The following is a 23145-nucleotide window of genomic DNA, read 5'->3' on the forward strand; positions in this document are numbered from 1 at the left end:
ATTTAATGATTTAATTATTTAAAGAGTTAGGCAGCCATTAGCACAATCCAATTACAGATGACCTCTACCACCCTGTCCTCTTGGAGGGAACTGCATACATTTTTAAAGTTGTATTTAAAATTTACTCTCCAGTCTTACTCAAATCATGATGGCATACAGTAGCAGAATGTATTAGATTTGTTTAAGTTGGTCAATGTTGATGGGGTTATGAAGAAATTAGTCTAGTTTTTCCAGAGGAAAACTTGACAATATTCATTAAAAGCTATGAATTTGTCTTTGTCTTTTTAGAACTTAAGTTTGAGGTTCAAATAATTCTAGGTCTAATACTTGCTCTGCCAATAACAATCCATTTAATCTAAGAAAAGTTATATAAACTTCTCACTGAACTTAAGTGCCTCATGTATAGAAAGGAAACTACTGAAGTTAATGAACAAGGTTATTAGGGTATTAAGTTTGGGATAATCCATGTAAACTATTGAAGTACACAGCATGTGGCAAATTATTTTTACTGGTAGAAAATGCCATCTGTAATAGCAATAGAGTTGATTTTCATATTTAACAGATTGAACATATTGTAACAGATTTAAATGTAGGCAAATGTAACAGATTTAAATGTAACAGATTTAAATGTAACAGATTAAATGTAGGCAACAGATTTAAAATAAGGTCTTCCACTCTAAGTCAAACTGTAGGCAGAAATTATGCAAACTCCAATAAAATTTAAAAAATCCACCTCAGTAGTACTGCAAGTACTACAAGAAAATTTTAATGTTATGAGATCAGTTGTAGCATGTACCTGAAAATAGATCCAGCCATCAACAGAAAGAAGACGTTCCCGGTGTTGAACTTCTATATCACCACCAAAAAGTAAAACTGGAAAAGGGGTTATTAGGGTAGTTTCCCTCAAATATACTCGGGTATACCTTACCTGCACAGGAATAAAGAGAAAAAAAAAAACTTCACAGCCTAAAAATGTAAGAAGTTCATTTATGTTCCATGTAAGCATTTTTCTATAATTTACTATTATAAAATTTATATCATAAATTTCGTAAAGCTACCTTTACATTCTGTTGTGTGCATAACTTGCCAATTTTATAATAATCACATTCACCATTGGTGCATTTATACTATCGAAAGGCATTTTAAAACATGAATTGTAAGGGTGAATTATATTTCTTGAACATAAATGAAACTATGAACAATTTTATAATGCCAATGCTGTTAATGAGCTCAAAATAATGAGCTCAAAAATAATATTGTTTTAAAGTGTCTAGTTTCTAGACCAGTGTTTAGCTATGGCCTTTAGTAATTTCTCATGCTCTACATGTAAGTTTTGGGAGCCACTCCTTGAAATTATGAATCCTTGTTATTTTAGCAAGCTATCACTTACAAGACTGTTTTAACTGTAATCTATAAATATTTGCTGTTAACTTATCTTGGGTTACATTGTGACTCAAACTGTTGCTATAGCATATATTGTTCTATATTATCCCATATGGTTATTTGGAATGCACATAAAACAGGTCTTTGTTCCCTTTTGAGAGAGCACCTTTTGGTGAAATCTTAGGGAATGGATACATTATTAAACAATATCTATTTGCTATAATTGTCTTATTTCAAGTAAGAAAGATAATGGTCAGAGTAGAAGTTTTAATATTTTTCTTTCATTAAGTGAAAGAAATAGGGCTTTTTTGATGAAAAACTATATTTTTGTACATATTTGAAATCAATATGTATAAACTCAGTTTGATAACCAAAAAAAAAAAAAACTTGTTGGGGCATCCTGACTTGTTATGACTGACTTCTAGAATACCCTGAATCGTGGCATTAAGAATGAGCATTTTACCTTCTCTTGGTATAAGAGCCATCCATAAGTTTGCAAATCTCGATTTACTGAGGAGGGATGTACTTGAGCTTTGCCTTGGGCTGTCTCCACAATACAAGCCAATTTTTCTGTAACATCAACTGATTTTGTATAGATGATCTTTCCCACGTTGTCATATAGTCCAGCAGCCAATACAGCTTTAAGAAGGGCAATTTCTTGGAAGGACAGTGTGTGTGAGGCTCTGTTTCCTTCCCAGTCATTAGATGCTGTGGATGATGAAAATCCTGCTGCCTTAACCAACTTTATTAACTCCTGCTTTACATCCTAGATTGGTTTATGTTGAAAAGAGATAAGATCAGAATTGAGTAAAAAAGAAAAAGTGACAAATACCCCTTTAATATATATTGCTGTTTCCTATCAAAATTGATAGGATACCGAATTATTATTTAGTTCCCTACAGCCCAAATCAAATGAGGGAGGAAAAAAAAATTGTACTGGCAAATCAAGGATTGAAGAGTTATCTATTTCCACTACTCCCAGACTTTAGATGTCATAAAACATAATGTCTAAAATAGCAGAGCAAAAAAAATGTGTCTGAGCACATCTGCGTTCCATATATTTACTTTAGTGGTAACTGCACAATTTTACTCAATGAGGATGATCACACAGAACAAATAATGAAGAAGAATTGGAGAGGAATCTTGATCCTGGATTGCCAATACTTTGCTCATTTGCCTCTGGCAGTCTCACCTTAATTCTAACAATGGCAATTTCATTTAACCTTTATCTAGGTTTAGTAACCAAGTGCCCATTAGCTTAAATCCTATAGGAAGGATAAGCATTTGTCAAAGTAAACTGGCTATAAGCAATTAAAAGGTGACATTTACATTTAGGATTTCCTTTGGGTTTCTGATTTGGGGCTTAAGAGACTTTGATTCCAGGTGAGAAAAAGACAAACAGCTGCCTTAACACCACAGGGTAGGTGAAGAGATGGAAAACCATGCAGCCCAGGGAAGGTGAAGAAAAGGCTCACAGAAGGAAGGAGCTGAGAGGCAACTTGGGAGGTTGGAAGGAAGTGGGGTGGAGTGGAGACATAGGAGTGTTAGCTCTCCACATCTTGAATCCCAGTGAGCCCAGAGGCAGCTGTTCTTCAGTTTATCCCTTTATCCTTTTGTGAAGGACAAAATTCATTCCACTTATAGAGATGTCTCTGCTCTTATTCCAGCCATTATTTTGAAGCACAGAAAATAATGGGTTAAGTTATAGGAGAATAAAATATTCAACCCTTTAAAATAAGAGAATAGAGGAATTCTGTGAGATACATTATTTTCTGAATTCTTTTATAGTGTGTCTGTAGTAAAACCTGTAGTCGCTTAAATGGTATAATGAACACCATTTCCTAAGCACCATGAAAATTAAGTGTTTGAGGAGGAGCCCTGCTTTTTGCAGTCACTTGTCTTTATATTTTAACTACATGTCTATACTCTGTCTTCCAAGAAATAATTCTGGTCCTCAACAGTAGTCAAAGCCTGAGTGATGGGCACAGCTGTCAGGTTTCCCATCCCAAGAGCAGCTTTATACACCTGCTTTATACACCCTGTCAATCACAGGGTATGATGCCTTTCCATAACTATCATCCTACACTGCAACTAAGTAGCTGGCTAATATTTAGGAAAATAAACGAGAATCTCACGAGAAGGAATCAGGGCTCTTAGGAAAAAAGATTACAAGACTTGGAGCATTTTATGATTATTACATTGTAATTGTTAAACACTACTTTAAATCACTGTGTAATACATAAAAGTTACCTGTTGGAAGAAACAACAAAACAAAAAATTATAGATGAATGCAGTAAATCAAATCCATACTATATGTCAAGCACTATTGTAGGCATTTTCCTAAAATAAGCCTATCAGTCAACCAAAAAACCCTGAATTACAAAGCTGTATTACAACTTACTTCTAGGGTTAACAGTGATGTTCTATTAAGAAAATTCCTCCGGCAATACGCAATTTCAGAACGATAGCCTCCTTCTTGCCGGGCCTTCTTCCATCTAGATAAATAAAATGACCAAAGTTCAACATGTTTTCTTTTCAAACTGTCTCTTTCAGAGGTACTAACCAAAGTAAGCTTTAATTAAAGTACAATCATTTAAAAAGAGGAGGGGTTTTGATTGTTGTAGGAGCTACTAATTGAATATAAGAATTTGGCAATACTGGTTTTTTTATGTATAATAGTAAATTATTAACTTCAAATATGAGGTAATATAGATACAATAATACAAAGTACATTGTTCTTATTTAGAAAGGATTATAAAAATATACCTTGACAGATGAAGTAACTAAAAATAAGTGTAAATCTTAGATGTATCTTTTTAATGAAAGTCAAAGATAAATTTTTTAAAGTAAATAGCCTCAGGTCATCGATTTACTGACAACACCCAGATTATTTCTTTACCCTAGGTATGCATTGTAGATCGTCAGGTGGTCTGAATCAGCCATAGCCAAAGCTGATTTTGCAAGATCTGCCTCATCTTTTCGACCAATTGGTGTAGTAAAAGGAGACTTCTCTGTCATCACCGCAGCTAGTGTTGCCTATCCATAAATAACCAAAAAAATTTATCGTTAAGGAGGTATACATGGAAGACTGATTTGTAAAAGTAAGCAAATCATAAAATAATCCCACTTTCAAGTTGCATGTTTCTTTAGTACCCTTATGGTGTTCTACAGTAGCTACCATTCAATTTTAATTCATTACTTTGGACTTCATTTTATGTAATTTAAAAAATATATCACTTTTATACCATATTTATAAAGAGGTCACATCACCAGAATCGGAGATAAAAACCTGTATGTGTGTATAGTGATTCACAGTCCGTCACACAGTTATATCTGGACTTTTGGCCTACTATATTTCTATGCCTGCAAGGCTCTTTAAATAGTTCAAAAATAATTTGGAGTGTATAATGACCCATTTCTTACTGTTGCAGCTTTTCAAATTAATTATCATGACAGAGGTTATTTTTTGGGCTCAACACAATTCTGGTGAGTATTTCTAATAGTAGAGAAACAGACTAGAGTACGTTACACTGTCTTCATTCTGTTTTTAAACAGCATTGATTTGTAGTCCCAGAAAAGGCCACAGCCTGATGAAACTGTAAAGTTGAAATGGAATAGCAGGCATATGAGCTCAGAGATTCAGAAAGAGGCACAAAGTTGGTTAATCTTGAGATAATTAGGTAAAACTGAACTGCTGGTAATTGCTGGCTCAGAGAGATAATCCAGAAACAGAGAAGGAGAAAGTTTTTGATTCTACTTAAAAAAATCTGTGGGATTCAAAGCTCCTTAAGAATCATCTACTATGTACTCAAATAAATATTTCAAGTGTGATTTTTGGTAGCAAAAGCCAAACCCATTTACAAAATAGTACCTCCAGCATACTTAAGTACATGGATTAATATCTATGATCTTAAAAATAAATATTAAATATTCAAAAATTCTCATCAAGCATTCAGACCTCCTGGTTTTAATGCTAGTACTGACATTCTATTAATTAAAAAAAAAAAATCAAATTAAAAGTTAAGAATTGCTTCCAAACTTAGTAATTCCCCAGTCAAAATGATAGTTAAAGTGAAGAAGCAAGATCATCATTTGTTTTACCACTGGGTCAAGGCAGCCAAATATGGCACCAAAAATAAGCATCTTGCCAATCTTGACATTCACAGGCAGGGCTGCAAGGTGCTGGCCCAATGGAGTCAGTGTAGGCTCATTTAGTTCACATGCTCCAATCTTTCGGAGTAAATTCATTGCATTGCTGATCACTTGAAGCTGAGGAGGATCTAAAGCTTTGGCAAGGAAATCTTCAGGAGAACCAAGACTGCATTTCTGCAAATTAAAAAAGCGATCAATCAGTATGTTGTTAGAACTGACCAAAGAGATGGTCACATTGGAACTAACTTTAGGTAAAATTTTGAGCAAAGAGGATAAATGTCTGAGGAAGGCTATCCTTTTATAATCCCAAGTGTGTGAGAAACTGTGTATGTGTTAAGGGCTGGCATGAGGACAAGATCTTCTAATCTGTATTTTAGTTTCTTCATTCCTGATTTTTGTGAAGTCAAAATCTTAAGAACTGAAGGGTATTATAGATCTTTCAGACTAGGAAGCCCTTGGTCAACATCAGGGTTTCTCAGTCTCCACACTGTTGTTATTTGGGGCCATATAATTCTTTAAATGACTGTGCTGTGCACTATAGAATGTTTAGCAGTTCCCTGGCTTCTACCTACTAGATGCCCATATAGCATGGCCTCCCTCTCCTCCCAGTTCTGCCAACCAAAAATGTCAGAAAACATTGCCACTTATCCCCTGGTGAGCAATACTGCCCCCAGTTGACAACTAATGGTCTAGGTACTGAGACTGTATTTTAGTCTACAAAATATGAGTGTCTCTGGTAGAATTAAAGCACAGTGGGTTTGTTTACTTATAAAGAAGATGGGGGAGGGGTATTTACTAAAAAGTAAATAAGATGCTTGGAAATCTAGGGGAGGGGAAGTTTACATCTTTTTTTTTTTTAGAAAGGGGCAAAGAGTGAAAACATTAACACCTGAGTTCCTTTAGAATTACCATAATATGAAGACATAACTCCTCCAGAGGCACACGCAAAATTTCAGGGACAGAATAGTCCATAAAACCTTCAAATCTGAAAAGTAATATTAAACACTTTACATATTATCAGAAATGCCACACTATAATCATTTGTTTTTCAATTTCCAGTGCTATGTTGTACCTTTCTCTTGTGTACATTCGGAAGCAGAAGCCATCTCTGACCCTCCCAGCTCTGCCCTGGCGCTGCAGAGCACTTGCTTTACTGACAAATGTCTCAACCAAAGAACTCATCTGACTGCTTTCATGGTACCTAAAGGAAAGTTTTAGGAGAGAATATTTAGATCAAGGACTTAAAATCTGAAAAAGCGGGAAATATGTGACTCTTAAAATTACACTGAAGACAGCTTAAAATAGTCTATCATAACTGTGGACCAATATTTTCCAAATCATGTTTCATATTTAAATAATTTAGCAAACACTGCAAACTAAACCTCATACTATCAAATTAAAAACTCTGGCACAAGGAAAAAACTTGTTTAACTTGCCCTTTTCCAAATTAATCTGACCACTGCCTCTAGGTAGTCAAATATTGCCCAATATTGCTGAATTTTCCTAATACAGGGACAGTGTATATATGGATTACAATAGACTACTAAGGTGATCTTCTCTGTTTTTGCAATATAAACATTAAAATGTTTAAAAAGCAGTAATCTGAATCTGAAGATTCAGGTAAGGTTATCTGTTAAGTGCCAGTTATTATAACAGGTACGTTCAATTATGAAAAATATTCATGCTCCCCATTTACAAATGAGGGAACTGATGATTATATTTAATGGTATTATTACTTGGTAAAGATTACAGATCTGAGATTTAAATCCAACTTTGATTCCAAAACTCACACTGTTATAACCTCACAATTATTGTTTCTGTAAAGCTGTTTTGCAAACAAATTTACAAAAAATTATGTTCTGAAAATTTTCTTGGAGAGCAGTTTTCTGCAAGAAGCAGAACACTGGCATTACTTATAGGAAAGCACATGGTATGATACTCTTGGGTATTGGAAAGTTTCCCATAGTTTCTCTGAGGCTTTGGGTAGAATTAGGACATTGGGATTTTCCCTCTATGATTCTGAGATTTCTCCTAAGAATTCAAGAGCCCCAAACCCTTTTCAAACTTACTTATTTTCTTTTGTTCTTCCAGTGTCAATTACAAATACAACATCTGGAATAGTGATACCTGTCTCTGCAATATTTGTTGCTAAAACAATCTGAAAATAAAGAAAAAGCCAAAACATTAGGTAACAACTTCCAGCAATGTGCCATTATTTAAACTTTAGTTTGAGGTGATGCATTTTAAAAAGTGAATCTCAACATTAGTTATAAAAATCCATCACCTACTTGCTGTTACTGTGTAATTTTAACTTGTTATAATTAGTTTCATCACTTCAGCTTGCCAATTAAAGTTACAGATTTTTTTTTTTTAATTTTTTAATGTTTATTTATTTTTGAGACAGGGAGAGACAGAGCATGAACAGGGGAGGGTCAGAGAGAGAGGGAGACACAGAATCTGAAACAGGCTCCAGGCTCTGAGCTGTCAGCCCAGAGCCTGACGTGGGGCTTGAACTCACGGACCTCGAAATCATGACCTGAGCCGAAGTCGGACGCTTAACTGACTGAGCCACCCAGGTGCCTCTAAAGTTACAGATTTTTATTCCAACAAAAATACCATTCCCCTAATTCTAGTCAGTCATCTTAAAAATGATGTTAAGTAGCTGGGAAATTGGGTCAGAGAATAGAGACAGCTATGCACAATCACTCCAAATTATTGGAGAAAAAATAGTACATCAGTGAGAAGTGGGTTGCTGCCTTGGCTTATTATCCCTGTGACCACATCCCATGTTAGATCCAATTCTAGTTTTAAAATTCTTTTTATTATGTATTTATTTTTGAGAGATTGAGCAAGCAGGGAAGGAGCAGAAAAAGAGGGAGAGAGAGAATCCTAAGCAGTTCCTGCACTGTCAGGTGGAGCCTGACACGGCTTGAACTCACAAACGGCGAGATCATGACCTGAGCAGAAAACCAAGAGTAGGACACTTAACCAAATGAGCCACCCAGTTGCCCCTCTCGTTCTAAAATTGTTAATGGTGATGACTGAATGGTGCACTTTTTGCATTTTCCCTTCTGTATTCTTGGAGAAAACTTTTTGGGAATTCCGCATCAAATATTCAATGTATATTGCTCTATATCAACTCTGTATTTTGATAGTGAATGCTTGTTTCTCTTATTCATTTGACCTAGGAAATAATACTGGGTTCTCAGACTTAGATGGGACCTAGGTGCTCATTCTACCTCAGTAGCATCTAATTTTTTTTTTTTTTTTAAGAGGTTGAACTCTTTTCTTTAAACCAAATCTTTGAGGGAAGCTAAAATGTTACAGATCAGAACAGCCTCAGAATCCAGGCTCCTGCACTGCAGTCCAGGCTTTCTGGGAGCTCTAGTATTCCCTACAGTTCTTATATGGTACCCTTTATCCCCTTCTAAATCTAAGAAACTGTCTACCAAGTATCTCTTCATTCAGAATCCTCAACAGAGGAGAAAATGAAAATACTGAGACTATTTCCTAACCTAATGGTCTATGCATTAAAAAAATAATCCAGGATGAATACATGTAGAACAACAATGAATCTGTACAGGATTCAAATAGCTCCTGACATCCAACATCTTTCATGAAAAGGATGGGAAAAGTACTGATTTTTCTTCCCACAAGCGAAAGTGATGCCATGTTTTTCAACTGTCATTCCCCTAAAAGTCTTGTCCCTTTAATAATGTATACTATAAATTTTCAAATACTTAAGTATTGGGTTCACTTTCTCATTATGTTAAGCTAGTGAGCATCTGGAGTCTGCCATGAACTGTGAGACACTTAATTACATTTTCATGAAATATTCAACAGATCACACATAAATTTGCTGTACTGAATTTTACCTTCCTGACTCCAGGAGGAGGAAGTGTGAATGCTGCAGCTTGGTCTTGAGTTGAAAGAATAGAATGCAGAGCTATCACTTTATATCTGAAAGTTAAAATCATAGTTCTTAGCAAGAGTTTCTCTTTAGAAGACACTGCAAAGAATAACAAAATTTATTTGCAAATAGAAAGCAATTCAAAAAATTTTTTATTATGAAAAAATTTAAACACCTAAGTTCTGAGAATGGTACAATGAAACCACATACATTCATCAAAGAGAAAATAATATGAATTTATATGGAATATAAGGTTTGAAGAATTTTCAAAATATGCTTGGATACTGCAGTGATAACCATGATAGCAGTAATAAGCTGTATCAAAACAGATACAGTAAACAGCTGAATACCTATATCTGAATAAGTTGCACTCTGTAGGGGTTTTGCACTATCCAGTGGGTTGGGGAGGTGAGTCACTATCTTATTCTGAACCACAGGATTCCCTCTGTTTAATGAATTAAAGATACAGAACAAAAGCAGAAAGCATTCCTAAAATTTTTAGTACATTTAATGCTATAATAGAAATGTTAAAAATCTTACTTCACTTTAGACAATTTTAATTAAAGGTAAAAAGACTGAGAATTCTAAGAGTTTTAATATACAAAACACTTTTTAATTTTAAAACTACTTGGAATATAATGAAGATCTGTGGTTACCGTTCAGAAAAAAATCTTCTGTCAGTTGACAGGAGATCATACAGCTGTTGAATATGAGCGAGGCCTGGTAAAAAGATCAACACTGCTCCTTCAACATTTCTGAATTGGGGACTTCTGTCTGAAATTTTTTAAAAGATAACAATATTCAACATAAGAAAAAAGGTAAGGAATAGCATATAACATGTTAATAAAATGTTTCCAGTTAGAAAAGTTTTATCAAAACAAATAGGGTCAGATTAGTAAAAGATACATACCTAAATATATAAGAAGTTCCAAAATGAGATCAAGGTTGATTTTATGAGGATTCATGTAGAGAATAGCATGCTGAGTGCGGCTACTATACTTTTGGTAAAATGGATTTAAATCAGCACTTGATCCAGTCTGAACTGGTATATATTCCTAAAAGAAACACAATCAGAAAATGGTGAACAAAAATATTAAATATTTTTATAAGACAAAGAAGGATGCAAATCTGCCCTTATTATTATTTTGTTAAAATACAGCAAGGGTACAATTTTTAGTAAGTATTAAAAAGTATTAAAAATTTTCACATCTCATGGGGTGCCTGGGTGGCACAGTCGATTAAGTGTCTGACTTCGTTTCGGCTCAGGTCATCATCTCATGGTTTGTGAGATCAAGCTCCAAGTCGGGCTCTGTGCTGACAGTGCATAGCCTGCTTGAGATTCTCTCTCTCTGTCCCTCCCCCACTCACAATGTTTCTCTTTCTCTCTCTCAAAATAAACTTAATTTTTTTTTATATTTCACGTTTAATTTCATTCAACATCCTTAAGTACAGCAAAACTTTTTATCTTTTCATGTACATACTAAATTAAAGAAGAATGGAAGAAAAACAGAACAGTGTATGCACTGTTCTGTGGCAACTAAGAAGCAGGTCAAGAGAGGTCATAACTTTAATAAGTAGTTTATACCTGCCTCATTCCTATTAGATTCTACTTCGGTTGCTAAAGTCCAGTCACCTCTTTTGAAATACCTTTAATTTTCTGAAGTCTTTAGTTTCTAATTTCTAACTCTGGAGTTTTAGGGAAAGATTTTAGTTTTTGCTTCCTTGATTTATCTGCTTAACTAGAAGACAAAGTAACTTTGTGTTTCCATCAGATTGGATATAAGCATGAAATATTGTGGATACAATAAAAATACTGGATATAGTAACACTGGCTAAAATGCAGGCTAATGTGGTTTTATGACAGCTCTAAAAACAAACATGTCACTGAAACTATCTAGGAAGAACTGTGCTTGCCCTAGACAGCTTCTCTATATAGCTCGGGTTGGCTTGTACCAGGACAGCTGCTGAGAGAACCAATGGCAAGGATCGATCTCGACTTTGGGCCTGCCCCACCCTCAACATGTAAGATGTTCAGATAAAATACAGAAAATCATTACAAATTTACTCCTAAATAAGTGATCATTGCTCTGAAGCAGTAAAGGTTGCCTCTTATTTACATGCTCCTTGATTTTTTTACGGGTATCTATAGGGCCAAAATAGTGAAAGAAGATAAAATACCGTAAACCAAAGACTGAAGATTATTTTAAATTTTGCTCAAAATCCTATCTCTTCCTCTTCTCCCAAATTATACTTGAATTCACTGTGCCAGCCATATGATTTTAAACCTCTCATGGAATGTTATACTTTAGATATCACTATCAGATGTCTTTGAAAATGTTTTCTTTTTACCTGGTACTTTTTTATTCCCCCTGCTTTGCTTGTAACATTAATGGTTATTTCTTCTTCCTCCTCCAGAAATTTCTGACAATATTCTGAGTCTTTCTCCAGTACAAATCCTGTTTCTTCTATTATATCTTCAAGATGAAAAACCTACATAGATTAAGGTATATGAATGGTAAATTCAAATCCATTTCGGTAAATACCATTTTAAAGAGAACAATGGGATCATTGTCTTTTGAATGTTACCAAATGTTAATTTAGAATATTATGAGAAAAGCTTCTTTCTGCATTATTTGGGAATGGAAAACTTTGTTGATATAGATGAGTTTGTACCTAGAAGTCTCTGGACAAATTACATTATGGTGTATATTTTTTATTTGTGAAAACTGGTTAAAAGAGCAGTCTTTATGAGCTGAACCCAAAGAACAAACATTAATAGAATAAGCAGAAAGGAAGCTTCAAAAACAAGCCTAAATTTGAGAGTTGGGTGAAAAAGGAGTTCCTTACTGCCACCTTCAATCTGGATATAATGGTTTGGACACAGAAGTGTGTTTTACGTTCTATACTTCTCAGGTGTATCTTTCAGCAGAATTGTCCCTTCCAGCCTCCCCACCCTCAATCCAGGCAGCACTAGCTATCTGATTCCTGAGCCATCTCCAAGTTCTCTCTTGACCTGCAGTACTGTAGGAATAGGTATGGGCTCAGATGACTAGAGCCTGTCTTCTGGTGAAACTCCCTGGTAGGAATGTAGTTTCTGTTCATATAGGTGTTTTAAAGAAAACTTACCTCCACAGGATAGCTTCTTCCTGAAATTCTAAGAATAGGGCAGTGTGTGAAATACGTGGAAAACTTTTCACTGTCTACAGTGGCACTCATTAGAATCAAGTGTAGATCAGAGCGTTTCTGTAAAATTTCCTTCAAGATAATTAGTAAGAAGTCTGACTGGACGCTTCTTTCATGAACCTAGTATAAAATGGAACAAAAAAACTGAATCATACCTAAGGGCTACTAAGAGGCTAAAATAATCAGACACTCAAATCTACTAAAAGTTCATATTCATAGTCAGCACATGAGGAGGGAGAGAGAAGCTGTATGTTTCAAATGAGGTACTTGGTAATCTGCTGTGCAAGTCCCTGAGACTTTATCCTAATGTGTTGGGTCAGTGATGAAAACACGTTAGGGGCACCTGGCTTGCTCAGTCGGTGGTGTGTGATTCTTGATTTCAGGGTTGTGAGTTTGAGCACCACGTTAAGTATACAGATTAGAGATTACTTAAAAATCTTTACAAAAAATAAGGGGCACCTGGGTAGCTCATTTGGTTGAGCATCCAGCTCTTAATTTCGGCTCAAGTCATGATCCCAGGGTTGTGGGATCACGCCCTGTGCTGGGCTCTGTGCTGAGCACAGAGCCTGATTAAGGTTCTCTCTCTCTGCCCTGCTCACATGTTCTCTCTCTCTCTAAAAATAATTTAAAAAATTTTTTACACAGAGGAATCATGTAGTCTGAGTCCTGAATAGCATAATGAACTCTGTTCCAACATCTGTTACATCCTTATATTTAACATGATGAATTTCACTGAGCTTTTTCTTTGTTTTTACCAGATTGTTCAAGATGTTAACAGTATTACACTTAAGCACAATTCAGTAAATCATGTAACAGAATGCTAATACTAAAGCATGAAAGAACAGCTTCCTGAAGTTGATCTGGCTTTTCAATGAGGGTTCACTCTGAGGCAAGAATATATAATAGGGAAAAGACAGTCTTTTCAATAAATGGTGTTGGGAAAACTAGACCACCTTCTTACACCAAACACAAAATAAAATGGATTAAAATTCTAAATGTGAGACCTGAAACCATAAAACTCCTAAAAGAAAACATAGGCAGTAATCTCATGGACATTGGTCTTAGCAACATATTTTTATGGATTATGTCTCTTCAGGCAAGGGAAACAAAAGCAAAAATAAACTATTGGGACGACACCAAAATAAAAGCCTTTTGCACAGTGAAGGAAACCATCAACAAAAGAAAGGCAACTTAATAATGGGAAGAGATACCTGCAAATGATATATCCAAGAAGGGGTGAATATCCAAAATACATAAAGAACTAAAACAACTCAACACCAAAAACACACAATTAAAAAGTGGGCAGAGGACCTGAGTAGACATTTTTTCAATTAAGACATATAAATGGCCAACAGATATATGAAAAGATGCTCAACATCACTCATCATCAGGGAAACGCAAATCAAAACAATGAGATACCACCTCAAAACACTGAAAATAGCAAGAATTAAAAAGATAAGTGTCGGTGAGGATGGGAAGAAAAGGGAATATTCATGCGCTTTTTTGGGGAATGTAAACTGGGCAACCACTATGGAAAAGAGTCTGAAGTTCATCAAAAAATTATAAACAGAAATACAGAATGATCCAATAATTCTATTACTGGGAGTTTACCCAAAGAAAACAACGACACTAATGCGAAAAAATACATGCACCCATGTTTACAGCAGCATTATTAACGAGGGCCAAGATATGGAAGCAGACCAAGTGTCCATCCCTAGATGAATGGATAAAGAAGATATGGTATATATACAATGGAATATACAATGAAATATTACTCAGCCATAAAACAGAATGCAATCTTACCATCTGCAACAACATGGATGAATGAAGAGATTATTATGCTAAGTGAAATAAGTCAGACATAAAGCAAATAACATGAAAAAATATGTATTTCTGATAGTGACAATATGGTGTAGCACTATGGGGACCCTGAGTTTGTCTCATCCATGAAACATAGCTAGATTAGCATCAAGCCATTTTGAACACCTGGAAAGTGATCTGAGAATTAATGCAAAAATCTGCCTAATTTGAGCCAGAGAACTTGGCAGGTATGTGGTGCAGAGAGGTGAATGGGGGGAGAGAAAAGCCACAGAGCCATGGAGGGTAGGGAGCTGTTTTTGCAGAGACAACAGAAAGAAAAAGGAGGAAGACTGCAGCACACTGGGATCACGCAAGCAAAGCACTCCCTTTAAGAGTAGCTGGAGAGAAAGAGATAAAGAGTGAAAACACTTGCAGGGGACTGGACAAGAAATCTGTTCCCCAAAACTATTGATGGGGAGGAAGGAGAGGGTTTCAATACCACCAGGCTTCTATAAACAGTGGAGCACAGAGTCTAAAGTTTCAGAGCTTAGAGCCTGGCGGCGCTCTGATGAGGAAGTAGGGGGAATCCCCAGGAGCATGCAGCACAGTCTGAGGGGTCCATGTGCCACATAAGGAGAAGCGGTTCCCCTGTTTGGAGTGCCTGTGGTAGAGGCCATGCAGCTTCCCTCCAGGCCAAAGTCCTGGTGGATCCTGGAGAGCTGCCATGTTTACTGATATTGGAACAAAGACAGGAATACAGCAAAACCTGGCACTAGCTATGTGTTGTGATTTACCATAAACTCAGAGCCTCTGCTGCTGTGCGATCACATGAACATTTTCTGGGACAAGACAGCACCAGGCTGTTGTTCAATGAGACCCTCCTCCAGAGAATCAGCATGGGTCCGAGCGGTGGATTTTTGAAACACAGCTCCATCTGAGATAAAACTCCGGAGGGAGGCACCACCTGGCAATCAGATAGCTTGGACACAGGGTAAAGGCGGGGAGTGGATGGCAGCTTGAGACAAAGGGGTGATTGAGGGCATGAAACTCACGCACCAGAGACTAGAGAGCTGGGGAAAGCCATTTTCACCATGCACAGATGACCCCAGTGAGCTAAGCAGCACTACCAAGTGGAGAAGGGAGCCATTACACCCAGCCGCACCCTCCAGGGACATCCCTTAGAAGACCAGAACAGATCCCTTCTACCTGCTTAGCTTACGGACTGGACTATATAACGTGCTGCAAGATTTCAGTTCTAGGTAAAATGGATGTAACTTCATTCAAGTTTCACGCTGTTTGCTTGTTGTTCATTTTCTTTCCTTCTGTTTTTCCTTCGGTTTTCTTTTTCCTTTCTTTTCTTTCTCTTTCTTGGATACAGAAAGAGCAAAATTTTTTTAATTAAAAAATTTTTAATTCTATTTTTGTATTTTATTTTTTTAATTAATTTTTTTAAACTTTTTTTCCTTTCTCTTTTCTATCAAGCTTCTCTCAACAAGTAGACCAAAACACACCTAGGATCTAGCTTCCTTTATTTTTTTTGTTTTTTTAATATTTTATTTTTAATTTTTAAATTTATTAATTTTTTTTTCCTCCAAAATGATACAATGGAGGATTTTACCGGACAAGAAAAAACAGGAAGAAATGACAGCCAGGGATTTAATCAACATAGATATAAGTATGATGTGTGGACTAGAATTTAAAATCACGATTACAAGAATACTAGCTAGGGATGAAAAAAGTATAGAAGACACCAGAGACTCCCTTTCTACAGAAATAAAAAAACTAAAACCTGGTCAGGCCAAAATTAAAAATGCAATAACCAAAATGCAATTGCAAATGGATGCTGTGATGGTGAGGATGGATGAAGTAGAGCACCCAATCGGTGATACAGAATATAAAATTATGGAAAATCATGAAGCAGAAAAAAAAGAGGGAAACAAAGTCTAAAGATCATGATACAAGATGTACAGAACTCAGTGATTTATTAAAGAGTAACATTGTATCATAGGAGTGCCAGAAAATGAAGAGAGACAAAAAGGGGCAGGAGGTTTACATAAGCAAATTATAGCTGAAAACTTTCCTAGTTTGGGAAAGGTCACAGATATCAAAATCCAAGAGGCAAAGAGAACTCCCATTAGATTCAACAAAGCTGACCATCACCATCCCATATCATAGTCAAATTCACAAAATACACAGACATGGAAAAAATCATGAATGCAGCAAGGGGAAAAAAACTCCTCAACCTACAAGGGAAGACAGATCAGGTTTGTAGCAGATCTGTCCACAGAAACTTAGCAGGCCAGAAAGAAGTGACAGGATATATTCAAAGTGCGGAATCGCAAAAATGTCCAGGCAAGAATTGTTTATAACAGCAAGGCTGTCATTCAAAATAGAAGGAGAGATAAAGAGTTTCCCAAACAACAACTAAAGGATTTTGTGACTACTGAGCCAGCCCTGCAAGAAAATTTAAGGGGGGGGGGGGGCTCTTTTTTTTCTTTACATTTTTTAAAATGTTTATTTTTGAGAAAGAAAGAGAGATCATGAGCGGGGAAGGAGCAGAGAGAGAGGGAGACAAAATCTGAAGCAGGCAGGCTCCAGGCTTTGAGATGTCAGCAGAGCCCAACATGGGGCTCAAATTTGTGAACCATGAGATCATGACCTGAGCTGAAGTCAGACGCTAAACCGACAGAGCCACCCAGGCGCCCCTAAGGTGGGGGGACTCTTTGGAGAAGAAACAAAACAAAAACACACCAAAAGACTAGAAAGGACTAGAGAATATCATTAGAAATGCCAGTTCTACAGGCAACACAAGGGCACTAAATTTTTGTCTTTCAATAATCACTGTAAATGTAAACGGACTAAATTCTCCAATCAAAAGACAAAGGGTATCAGAATAAGAAAACAAGACTCATCTATATGCTGCCTATAAGAGACTCATTTTAGACTTAAAGACACCTGCAGACTGAAAGTAAGGGGATGGAGAACCGTCTATCATGCTAATGGATGTCAGAAGAAAACTGGAGTAGCCATACTTATATCAGGCGATCAAATTTTAAAGACTGTAACAAGAGATACATTCATATTATTAAATATATATACATATAAATATGTATATTCAATGTCAACCGTGATTTTTTTTTCTGGGATATGAGATTATAGGTTTTTATTTTCATTTTTGTATCTTGCTATATTTGTAATATTTTCTTTTAAAGTTTATTTTTTTTAAAGTTTACCTTTATTTATTTTTTTATTTTTTTTTGAGACAGAGACAGAACATGAATGGGGGAGGGGCCGAGAGAGAGGGAGACACAGAATCAGAAGCAGTCTCCAGGCTCTGAGCCATCATCTCAGAGCCCGACACGGGGCTTGAACTCACGGACCACGAGATCGTGACCTGAGCTGAAGTCAGACACTTAACCAACTGAGCCACCCAGGCGCCCCTTAAGTTTATTTATTTTAGAGAGAGTGCATATGTATGAGAGCATGAGCCGGGGAGGGGCAGAATGAAGGGGGGAAGAGAGAATTCCAGGCAGGCTCCACACTGTCAGTTCAGAGCCCAATGCGAGACTCAAACTCACGAACCATGAGATCATGACCTGAGACAAAGTCGGACATTTGAATGAGCCATCCAGGCGCCCCTATTTGTACCATTTTCTAAGCAAAAGGAGGAAAATGACCGAACAATCTATATGTAGTCTACTAATTAAAAATCAATGAATGACTGAACTTTAATACTGCCTTCTGAATTTAGTGAATTAACAGACATTCATAAAAACTTTACATCAGGGAAAATTTTTTAAATAGTTCTTGTATAATAGAAATGCTATGTATCTTATTTCTTCTTGACAAAATTATGTACAAAGCAAATCAGTTTACATGTGGTAGGCTACTGCACCATTTAAAATAATTCTAATGGGAGGGGCACATGGGTAGCTCATTCGGTTAAGTGTGTGACTCTTCATCTCAGCTCAGGTCGTAGTTTCACAGTTCGTGGGATCAAGCCCTGAGTTGGGCTTTGCTGCTAAGAGCAAGGAGCCCACTTGGGGTTCTCCTTCTCCTGCTATCTGCCCTCCCTTGCTTACAGGCTCTCTCTCTTTCTCTCTCTCTCTCTCTCTCTCTCTCAAAAAAAATTAATAATAATTCTAAGGGGAAATTTTCAATTTAAAGATTCAATTTAAGTGTGCATTAAAATTCGATCCAAGGACATACAACTCTTGATTTCTGCTCAGGTCATAATCTCACCATTTGTAAGTTCAAGCCCCGCATTGGGTTCTGCACCGACAAGGTGGGACCTGCTTGAGATTCTCTGTCTCCCTTTCTCTCTGCTCCTCTCTCTCAAAAATAAACATTAAAAAAAATCTGATTCAAGGAGGGATATATCTATAGAGTAAATGATGAAGATTTCTTGGGTTTTTTTAGTACGAATTAAGGAAAATCCTTTAACAACCAAATGTAGTTAAGAGGCAGTATACACACCACAGACTGCATCCAGATGGCCTCAGTTTGAACCTCCAAGTTGCAGAAATTACTGGCTGTGTGAACTTACACATAGTATTTTAACCTCATTGTGCCTCAGAGCAACTGTCAAAGGAGATAATAGTATCTACTTCACTGGATTTCAGGAAAGGTTAAATGAATTTATATATATATATACAGCCAGAAGCATATAGCAAATGCCATATGGTATTAAAACAATTAACATGAGACATATTTGTTAGAGAAAATTAAATAATTATATACACAGGGGCATTTAATAAGCATGAAGAAAATGTTAGGTAGTATTAGAAATAGCATCCTTTTAACGTGAAACTGTTGAGAATTTATCTGAACACGACTACAGAATATACTCACCTCGTCTACAATAACATGAGACACATTGGTTAGGAGACCATCTTCCTGAAGTTTCCTTAGCAAAACTCCTGTTGTACAATAGAGTAACCTTGTAGATTCACTAGCTCGAGATTCCATCCGGATCTGATATCCACACAAAGAACTCTATAGGGAGAACATAAGGTTGAAATAAGATTCTCATAAGTGATCTGGGAAACAAGAGCTAAGAAATGAAGCACAGGTGCTGATCCTGCTACTAAGTAGGGCAGTTTAAGGAAATCTAGTTAGTGAAATTAAAAAAAAAAAATTTAACGTTTTTTTATTTATTTTTGAGAGAGAGAGACAGAATGTGAGCGGGGGAGGGGCAGAGAGACAGGGAGACACAGAGTCCAAAGCAGGCTCCAGGCTCTGAACTTTCAGCACAGAGCCTGATGCGGGGCTCGAACTCACCAACAGTGGGATCATGACCTGAGCCAAAGTCGGATGCTTAAATGACTGAGCCACCCAGGTGTCCCAAATTAACTAAAATTATTATCCCAATATCTTCAATTGTATAAAACTATAAAATTTGTTCTGCTAACTTAAAAAAATTTTTTTTTTAATGTTTATTTATTTTTGAGAGACAGAGCGTGAGCAGGAAAGGGGCAGAGAGAGAGGGAGACACACAGAGTCCGAAGCAGGCTCCAGGCTCTAAGCTGTCAGCACAGAGCCTGACACAGGGCTCGAACTCATGAACTGTGAAATCATGACCCAAGCTGAAGTTAGATGCCCAACCAACTGAGCCACTCAGGTGCCTCTGGTTTGCTAACTTTAAACAAGAAAAACTTTTGATCTCTTCAAAGTGTTGAGACAAAAGCTGTTCACTCCAGGTACCATCAAAGATTGATTATTGTATTCTAATTAAATTATCTTGCAACAAAATATTGAGGTACTCAGGACAAAAATTTAGAGCAGTTCCTACAATTTCGTCTACTTTTCTGTCAAGATTTCATAAAAGCTGCCACTGTTAAAGAGCAACTGGTCTCATACCAGTGGTGCCTCATGGGAATCTTGAGGTGACTTCTATTCTCATCACATTTTTTATTTCTTCAGTTATTTTTAAAATAATTTTTTGTATGTATGTATGTAATGTCTGCACCCCATGTGGGGCTTGAACTCACAACCCTGAGATCAAGAGTCACAAGCTCTACCAAGTGAGCCAGCCAGGCTCCCTCCTAAGGTCATTCTTTTATTTGCCATGTATGTACATGTCTGTTATTCTCTTAACATAAGTTCCTTATAAGATAGAAATTATGTCTTTTTTTCTTCTTACATTCCATGAGAGAAATCCATACCATGTTTCACAAAAATTTTTAGTGAAGGGTTACCTATCTTAAAGACAGAGGCAAAAATGTTAGGGGTGCCTGGGTGGCTCACTTGGTTAAGCGTCTGACTCCAGCTCAGGTCATGATTTCGTGATTTGTGAGTTCAAGCCCCATGTCGGGCTCTGTGCTGACAGCTCGGAGCCTGGAGCCTGGTTCAGATTCTCAGTCTCCCTCTCTCTCTGCCCCTCCTCACTCATACTCTGTCTCTCTCTCCCAAAAATAAATTAAAAAAACATTTAAAAAAATGTTAAATACCATCTCTAGAAAGAACAATTCAAAGTGTAATTAAGCTGAGTTGTATCAACCTGGAATTCATATTTGGTTCTAAACAATTTTATTAATTTCTATATTTTGCAGTTATTCTGCTACTGAATAGCCAGTAGCAGTGTCAAAACTCATACACTGTACAGGTTTCATTTGGATCCCAAGAGCACAGATGAGTAATGTCACCACTCACTGAGATGGAGTTGAACGACATCTTACCCTTCCTCCAGGTCCATTTTCACAGCCCAACTCATCACATACTCTTGTGGCTAAACTCACTGCTGAGATTCTTCGGGGCTGGGTGCAGACAATGTTACACTTAGTAGCTCCCCACTCATTTAGAAGCAAATCTTCCAAGAGGAAATGTGGTACTTGAGTACTCTTGCCACTCCCCGTTTCACCTGCCACAACCACTACCCGGTGCCTTTTAAGAGTTTCAACAATTGAATTCCTATGCTTGAACACTGGTAACTGCTGCCTTTCCTTTAGAAGTCTCTGGTACTTAGGTGTGCTTTGCAACTTCCTAAAGAGGGCTCTAACAGGTTCCAAATCTTCTGCCTTTTCTGATTCCAAGGACAGTGCAGAAAAATCCTCATCAGAAACTAAATTTTCCCAAGATTCCTCAGGATCTTCAGAGTTTTCTCTCTTATTTTCAGAATGTTGCTGCTGCTGCTGCTGCTGTTTCAATTTGTTCAGAAGTTTGGCAATAAAAAGATCACGTGGCTTATTGGTTTCCATTTTATTTAATTCTTCCTTTTTCTTTTCTGCATCACTCCACTCCAACCAAACATCTCGGTAAGTGGGAGGAAGTAACTGGTGCACAGACTATAAAGGAAAAAAAAAAAAACAAAACAAAACACCAGTATGTTATTTTCACTAATTACTTAATATTAAAATTCAAAAGGCTGGAACTTAGAAGGATAGCTATTTTCCTCTTAAAATGTAATTTGTCTCTTAGTTACTATTTTAATATAAGATACACATGCATATGATGCAAATTTATAAACAGCATATCATATTCAGGCTTCTAAACTTACTGTGTGACCTTCAACAAATAACCTCTCTGTGTCTCAGATTCTACGTTGGTAAAATGGGCCTAATATCTCCCTTACAGACACACTCTAAAGTAAACTTTTAATACATGAAAAGTGCTCATTCCTGGAGCAAACTACTGAGTATATTTTTATTATTTATTCCTGCAGTGGTACTATGTAAATATGTAGGTGATCCATAAAGCATTTCTGAAAGAAAATTCCCTCTGAGATGCTGGCAGGTAAATGATATTACAGGTCAAATATTTAAAATAAACTACAGTGAAGTGAATCTAAGTTGTCCTAATTCTGCGTCATAAAAGAGCCCACAATTATCTCTATAACACTGAGAGTTACTTCTATCAATTAAGCTTAGCTTATGATCCCTTTTTGCAAAATAGGTGAAATAAAGACATTACAAATTTTTACTGGCAGAAGCTGGAAAAGAACTATCGTTTGGAGTTCCACTTCATCAGGGTCTAAAATTTCCAGTGGTTCTAATTTCCCATGAAGAACATGTATTTATTGCAAAAAAGAAATGTTGACAATCCAACAATCCAGGAAAAAAAAAAAAGCTTCCTTCAGAAGTACTTCAATCTTTCTTTAACCTGAAAGCTTATAGTTCATATATTCTAAAATTGAAAACTGGAACTAAGTTCTATAACTTTTCAAAAGAGAGAAAAAAATGTAACATTCAAGAGAGACATAACATTTAAATAAGCATTAAACTGTTTAAAAATTCTCCTTACTTCAACCAACCTAGAACAACTATTTTTAATCCATAAAATAGCACAGCCTGAAAAACTAGACCAGTGAAATGGTTCAGAGCCTCTGGTCTAAGGACAGAAAGACGAAGCTATGTTTAGGGGCAAGACGCAGTCAAAATCATAAGTAAGCATTTAACGAGGATTAATCTGAAGAAGTGCTAAGTAAAAACTGGCACCGAAGGCCATCGTTAAATACTACATTCCATATGCTCATAGTTTTATGTTGGCAAAGTACAGTACGTGCACTACTCCACGAATGACTTTTGAAACACATCAATTTAAAAAGTCTCACCTGCCCTTTCACTAAACGGTACAGAGCTAGAGTTGCTCCCAGGTGCTGAGCTTGCATGCCATCTTCTGTTAAGATTGTAGGGCATACCACCAGTACGTCATCTTCAGACTTGATTACTCTTACCCTACAAGGAAGCCAAAGATTTTTAAAATAAAATTAATGAAGTAAA

At 36.5% G+C, this 23145-nt stretch overlaps 1 protein-coding gene across 2 annotated transcripts in view; it reads right to left on the reverse strand.

The window, feature by feature from the left end:
- DHX29 (DExH-box helicase 29) overlaps positions 1 to 23145 on the reverse strand; it is a 45268-nt gene that overhangs the window by 2092 nt on the left and 20031 nt on the right. Inside the window, exons 10-25 of one of the 2 annotated variants that reach the window (XM_015085578.3) lie at positions 22977 to 23100; positions 21106 to 21711; positions 19280 to 19423; positions 12572 to 12748; positions 11795 to 11935; positions 10356 to 10500; positions 10102 to 10219; positions 9411 to 9495; positions 7605 to 7693; positions 6608 to 6736; positions 6445 to 6520; positions 5548 to 5709; positions 4283 to 4419; positions 3785 to 3878; positions 1847 to 2149; positions 797 to 928 (exon numbers count right to left, since the gene is read on the reverse strand). In XM_015085578.3, the coding sequence (XP_014941064.1) occupies positions 797 to 928; positions 1847 to 2149; positions 3785 to 3878; positions 4283 to 4419; positions 5548 to 5709; positions 6445 to 6520; positions 6608 to 6736; positions 7605 to 7693; positions 9411 to 9495; positions 10102 to 10219; positions 10356 to 10500; positions 11795 to 11935; positions 12572 to 12748; positions 19280 to 19423; positions 21106 to 21711; positions 22977 to 23100 (2662 nt within the window). Of the gene's footprint in view, positions 1 to 796; positions 929 to 1846; positions 2150 to 3784; positions 3879 to 4282; positions 4420 to 5484; positions 5710 to 6444; positions 6521 to 6607; positions 6737 to 7604; positions 7694 to 9410; positions 9496 to 10101; positions 10220 to 10355; positions 10501 to 11794; positions 11936 to 12571; positions 12749 to 19279; positions 19424 to 21105; positions 21712 to 22976; positions 23101 to 23145 lie in introns of both variants that reach the window. The other variant, XM_015085577.3, reaches the window with a different exon arrangement.

The sequence above is a fragment of the Acinonyx jubatus genome, chromosome A1 (assembly GCF_027475565.1).
Source record: "Acinonyx jubatus isolate Ajub_Pintada_27869175 chromosome A1, VMU_Ajub_asm_v1.0, whole genome shotgun sequence".
NCBI classification, from domain to species: Eukaryota; Metazoa; Chordata; class Mammalia; order Carnivora; family Felidae; genus Acinonyx; species Acinonyx jubatus.